Raw genomic sequence first — 6,000 nt, 5'->3', positions numbered from 1 at the left:
CTCATGCTCTCTGTCTCTCATTCTCTCCCCCCCAAAAAAAAAAAAAAAAACAAAAAAAAAAAAAAAAAAAAGATGGAGTTCTGAAACTCACAGTAAAGGCCTGGGCTAGAATTATGGCAAAATCTCGGGTGGGTGTCTGCGGAGTCTCAGAATGCGTCGTTGTCGGCTTCACTGGGCCCTTTTCTAGACTTACGATCTGTCAATGAGAGGGTCCTGGTGCCCGCACACTGGGTTCCTCTTTTTTCAGTCTCCCATCAATACCCACCCCACAGAGAGCTTGAGTGATGACGTAAGTGGGCTCTGGAAGTATCCTCGGTCCCCAGGCTGTTCGAACTTTGGGACAGGATGAAACGGGTATCAGAGACCACTTCACTTAGATAGATCCTACTCCATTGTTTTGATTAAACAAACAAACAAACAAACAAACTACCCAAACCAGACGTTAATGATGACAGGACAGTTATCTTTGTCAAACTGTTCCACCACCTCCGCGGGTTAGCTTACCAACCAGGAGATATGGCTTATTGGGAAGAGCATTCACCACCGGTTCCTGGAGCCGGCAAAGTGTAGAAATGTTCTAAAGTAATGCTCTTAAATGGGGCGCCATTTGCGGAGCATCCGATGACGTGGACTTTCTGGGTGAAGACTGCATGCGTTCATGCAGCGGACGTTCCGCGGACCGGCCTGCGTGAGACAGTGTGCCCGGCTGGAGCCCTGCGGCTGGCCAGACACGCCCCTTCCCAAGGAGCCCGGCCCCCCGGGGAGCGCAGCCTGCTCCCGATTAAGGCGAGCAATAGCAGGGCTGGTTTGAATGATGTTCCTTCGCAGAAAACTGAACCATGAAGCAGTCACGAAAGCTTTAGAAAGTGTTACCTTTTTCTTGGATGTTTAAATTAGCAGTAAAATAAATCTGGAAAGACCATGTAAATGAACATTCATCTCATTTTTTTTTTTTAACATAACAGAGAAAAGGAAGCAGACCTCATCCGTGGATCATCGGGTGGCATCATCTCCAGATCGTGGGTGGGTCCATTTAAGCCAATGACGTGCAGGGAAATGCTGGGGTTTTCACATCCAGCCTGGGAAGTAAAGGGGATGAGACGTGAGTTAAGCTCTCCTGTGGGGCAGTGTCTTCTTGCTGCGAATTCCTCCCCAGGAGATGCACAGGCAGGACTCTGGGGCTCAGGACTCCTGAGCAACCCTGGGGCTGAGAGCAGGTCACTCATGCACAGAACCTTACAAAGGGCAAGAGATAACTGGACCAGTGCCCTTCCTTCCCCAGGAAGCCTACCCCCTCCTCATTCTTCCTAGTGCCTCCTATCAACATGGGAGGGGGGAAAGGAGATGGACGAGGAGCAGGAGAGGAATTCCTGGAGGCGATACCAAGAGGTGGCACGCTGACAGCAAGGCACACGGTGGAGAAGGCTGATGAACGCTGGCTGTGGCCCAGCAGGGGTTGGCGGGAGGGAAGTCCCTGGAAAAGGAGCTGGGTGGGTTCTGCTCTGCGTCACCGCTCCCCTCACTGTGCTCCCTCTTCTAGGGGAAGAGCACCGCCAGGAAGGGGAAGGAGAAGCGGGGGCCATTCTTCGTTAGCGGACTGCTGGGTCTCCCGGACACCCTCGCTTCCTCTGCACCCTGCACGCAGACATGGCAGGTTCGCCATGACAGGACGGGGGTCCGGCGGGGTCACCAACTCATGCCTCTGATTTGGGAGAGGGTACCATGGGGCAAGGGGCACCTCAATTCTGGGCATTCTCTTGGTAGCATAGGATGCTTTTCCATTAAAATATGAACCACCTGGGGTCTCATAATTCCAATTCACCCATCCCAGACTTCACTGGAAAACCACTGGAAAATCAAGATGGCTTTTGGGCCATCACTCCTAAATTGGGGAACCTCCCGTAAAAGGGTTCACCAGGGAAACCACTACATCCCCGGGTGGTTACAGGGGCCGGGCGGCCATTGCCACACTGTGTGTGTCGGGTGGGGAGTAGAGGGGTCCAAAGATTCGGCATTATTTAATGGTCTCCAACTAAAATTCTGGATCTTCCACATGATGTAGAGTTAAGTCCAGTCAAGACCAACTGAAAAAGGAGTGAGAGAATTCTGTCCACAGGCAAACCTGTGTGGTGTGTTGACATCTTAGACGCTCCCAGAACGGGAGAATGGCCAACAATGGCCATGTCCCCAGAGGAGGCCTGTTCCTCCACACGGGACCTCCCTGGATACTGGCCACATCAATCAAAGAGCTGTGGACTGAATGCCTGCGTCCCCCACCTCCCAAATCCAAAATTCCTGTGTCGAAGCCCTAAGCCCCAGTGTGAGGGCATCTGGAGGCGAGGCCTTGGGGAGGTGATCGGGGTTGGTGAGCTCATGAGGCTGGGGCCCCATGATGGATTCACGCCCTCATATGGAGAGACAGAAACACCAGAGTTCACTCGCTCTTGGCTGTCTGGACACAGAGGGAAGGCAGGGTCTGCAAGCCAGAAACACGGTCCTCCCCAGAACCCCACCTCCCTGGCACCCTGATCTCAGACTCTGAGCCTCCAGGACCGTGAGAAGTAAATGTCTGCTGTTACGGAGCCCGAGGCAACCGTACATCCGGTGTTTCCTTCTCTGGCCCGGGGCTCATGCACTCACTGGCCTCCCTGGTCCCCCACCGCCCCTCCTGATGCAGACTGCAGGCTGGTGTGTCTTGTCTGCCCTGGCGCACAAGGCACCTGGCATCAGCTCTCAGAGCCCTCTGATGGCTCGGGAGCCAGGGCTCAGTGCTCGCTGGCAGAGGCTTGAGGGATCCTTCCCAGGCGGCCCAAGGCGGGAAGCGAGCGCCTGGCACCAGGCTGGTGCAGGCAGAGAATGGCTCGCCTCCATCCGGCCCCCGGGCCCTGGCGTGGTCTAGTGAAGCCAAGGGGCAGCGGGGCAGCTGCATCCACTCTGTCAGACATCAGCGTCTCTCCAGTTGAGTGGGCTGCAGAGAATTTGGCATCAGGTCCTCCCTTCGTGCCAGGATGCTGCGATTCGCTAACAAAGCAAGGTTTAGATGTTTGTACCCCCTCCACACTCCACTGCACCCTTGCTGTTCTGTGGGCTCTCTGGGCCAACAACTTGGCCTGGGAAGCAGTCAGAGACTCCGGGTCAGAATAGGACCAAGCACAAAACAGCCCAGCCTGGACCCAGGGGACCAGGGGCAGACAGAGATCCCTCTGACCTCCCAGAGCCAAATTCTAAACTACGGATCTGAGGACAGGGTGCCCCAGGAGCAGGCAGGGTGGATTGTTGTTTCCATGGAATCATAAGTGGAGGTAATGTATTTATTTTGGTTCCAATGAAGCTCAAATGATTCACGGTCCTTCAGTTCTTTAAAACAGAATAAACCTGCCAACAAATTCAGTTCCACAAAGATGGGCATTTAATGCAACGTAATGGGAAATACTGACTCTTGCTGCTGTTGACTGCATTGCTCAGAACATGTCTGACTGGACAGCCCCATGTCTGGAGCCGCCCGGGGCGGGGCTGCGGATGGACAAGGCAAAGCATTCGCTCTACCGTTTCCTCCCCCCTACCTTGGGGTAGTGGTAGGGCTTCACCGTGGGGTAGATGGAGCCAGTGTAGGTTGGGAGCTCCATGATGGGCACGCGGGAGTCGTTGATGGTGGCGTAGGCGAGCCTCGTGCCATCCGGAGACCACCAGTGGGCGATGTGAGTCTTCAAAATCTCCTCTACGGGAAAACAGAGTGGAGAAATGTAGACAGACGACACATAGGGGTGTGAACCAGGGCTGTGTGGGCACGTCTGGGAGCGGCCAGCACATCGGGCATCCCCTCGGGGACACGGATCTTCTGCCACTTTTGAGTGGTCTTCACTGTGGCTGGATATGCCTTCATTCCCTGGGTGCTCAAGAGATGCCGGGTGCTGACCACCGAGCCCCAGTGAAACCCAATAATTCAAGGTCCACCTGAACAGAAGCTCATGGTCTGGAAAACTTTATTTTTATTTTGCACACATCTGAACACTCTGAGCCCAACACATGCTTTTTGAATCGAATTATTATCGCACCACTGCAGGTTATTATTTTAAGATGCTTTAAAAAAGCAGAACAACAGGAAGTGAATCCCCACAGTAGCAGGGCACATCCAGGTAGCACCAAGTGAGAAAGGACACTGTATCGGAAGCTGTCTCCAGAAAATCCCAGGTCGGCTTGCAGGAGACGCCTGGGGACTCACGCCTACACACGCACACACGCTCCCTCGGGAACAGCTGTGCGGGAGGAGAACGTGTCCAACAGTCAGCACACTCCTCAGCCTTAAAGGAACGATGAATTTCCCCGGCTGTGGCAGAAAAGCAAAGTGGCCCCATGTTCAACAGGGCTGAAGTGCAAATGACTATTCTCACAGGTTCCCCCCACTATTTTGCGTTATCGCAGTGTCTTGGCTAAGGAGAGTCTTAACTTCGGATGAGTTTTGTAGGATCTGCTATCTACTCCAGAAAGAACAGTTCTAGTCTGCTTTCACACTCCCCAAGTGTACCAAGTCAGGGTGCTGGGGACCAGAGACCCCAGCTCTTAGGTCAAGGGATTGTCTTTACATCATCTATATGCATTGTCAACCATTTCCCTCCAGACTTGTTTTTAAAGTAATGGCCAATATAACTATAGGATCACGTAATACGAGTCACACTGAACTGGTTGACATCAGGTATGTCCCATACCCCGGCTCCGTGGTGACAGAGAGGCAGTGGAGGGCCCCGAAATCATGCCGAGAAAGTGAACTGAGCGCACGTGACGCCAGGGACAACACTGTACGTGGCGACAAGGCAAGGACAGCTGGCCGCAGAGGAAGAGGATCACGGGGGGAGGACAAGGGCAGGGGCCAGAGGGCCACAGGGTGGACACCGGGGCTCATGGGCCTGTCCTGGGGACCCTGCTGCCACCAGCTGTGGAGACGCTCACTGCCAAGTCCAGGCCTGCAAGTGGGGCAGGCTGCAAACCCTTGGGCCTGGGTGTGGGGGCTGCCTGAAGGCGCAGATGTTCCTCCCCTGGGCTCACTGGCCTGGTCTCTCGGGTGGAGGAGGCCCCATGCCTGCGCCATTCTCCCTGAAAACAGCTCCTCCCTGCCTTGCAGGTGCTTCCTCCAGGCCGCCAGCCCCCCTGGCGGAGACCCCCACTCAAGGCAATGCGGGCTTGCTACTCGGCTGCTCACCAGATGGCTGAGTCTCGCCCAACACCCAGCACTCCTGTCCCCCGAATGCACCCCTGGTCTGAACGCAAGGCTTAGTGCACAATAGGTGAAGGGCCCCAGAGTCCTGGGGTTTAGCCTCTGTCCACGGAGGGCACGGCCGCCGCCCCGACCAGCCCCACCTCCCGTGTCCTGCCATCTCGGGGCAGCCCGTGAAAGGGCTCAGAAGCTTTTCCAGTGCAGCCCCGCAATAGCCAAACTGGAAAGAGCCGAGATGCCCTTCAACAGATGAATGGATAAAGAAGATGTGGTCCATATATACAATGGAATATTACTCAGCCATCAGAAAGGATGAATACCCAACTTTTACATCAACATGGATGGGACTGGAGGAGATTATGTTAAGTGAAATAAGTCAAGCAGAGAAAGACAATTATATGGTTTCACTCATCTGTGGAACGTAAGGAATAGCATGGAGGACATTAGGAGAAGGAAGGGAAAAATGAAGCGGGGGAAATCAGAGGGAGAGATGAATCATGAGAGACTATGGACTCTGAGAAACAAACTGAGGGTTCTGGAGGGGAGGGGGGAGGGGCGATGGGTTAGCCTGGTGATGGGTATTAAAGAGGGCACTTTCTGCATGGAGCACTGGGTGTTATACGAAAACAATGGATCGTGGATCACCACATCAAAAACTAATGATGTATTGTATGGTGACTAACATAACATAATAAAATTTAAAAAAAAAAAAAAAAAAAGAAGCTTTTCCAGAGCCCACAGAAGCCCAAAGGTCTCCTGAGGTTAAAAACAAAAGAAAAGGAAGAAGG

At 53.7% G+C, this 6,000-nt stretch overlaps 1 protein-coding gene across 1 annotated transcript in view; it reads right to left on the bottom strand.

The window, feature by feature from the left end:
- Positions 1-6,000, bottom strand: part of DPP6 (dipeptidyl peptidase like 6) — a 694,644-nt gene that overhangs the window by 95,766 nt on the left and 592,878 nt on the right. The window contains exons 9-10 of the mRNA XM_021692851.2: positions 3,564-3,718; positions 982-1,079 (exon numbers count right to left, since the gene is read on the bottom strand). Of these exons, the coding sequence (XP_021548526.1) occupies positions 982-1,079; positions 3,564-3,718 (253 nt within the window). The remainder of the gene's footprint in view (positions 1-981; positions 1,080-3,563; positions 3,719-6,000) is intronic.

This window comes from Neomonachus schauinslandi, chromosome 12 (genome assembly GCF_002201575.2).
Source record: "Neomonachus schauinslandi chromosome 12, ASM220157v2, whole genome shotgun sequence".
NCBI lineage: Eukaryota > Metazoa > Chordata > Mammalia > Carnivora > Phocidae > Neomonachus > Neomonachus schauinslandi.
This window is presented reverse-complemented; position numbering and strand designations above follow the sequence as displayed.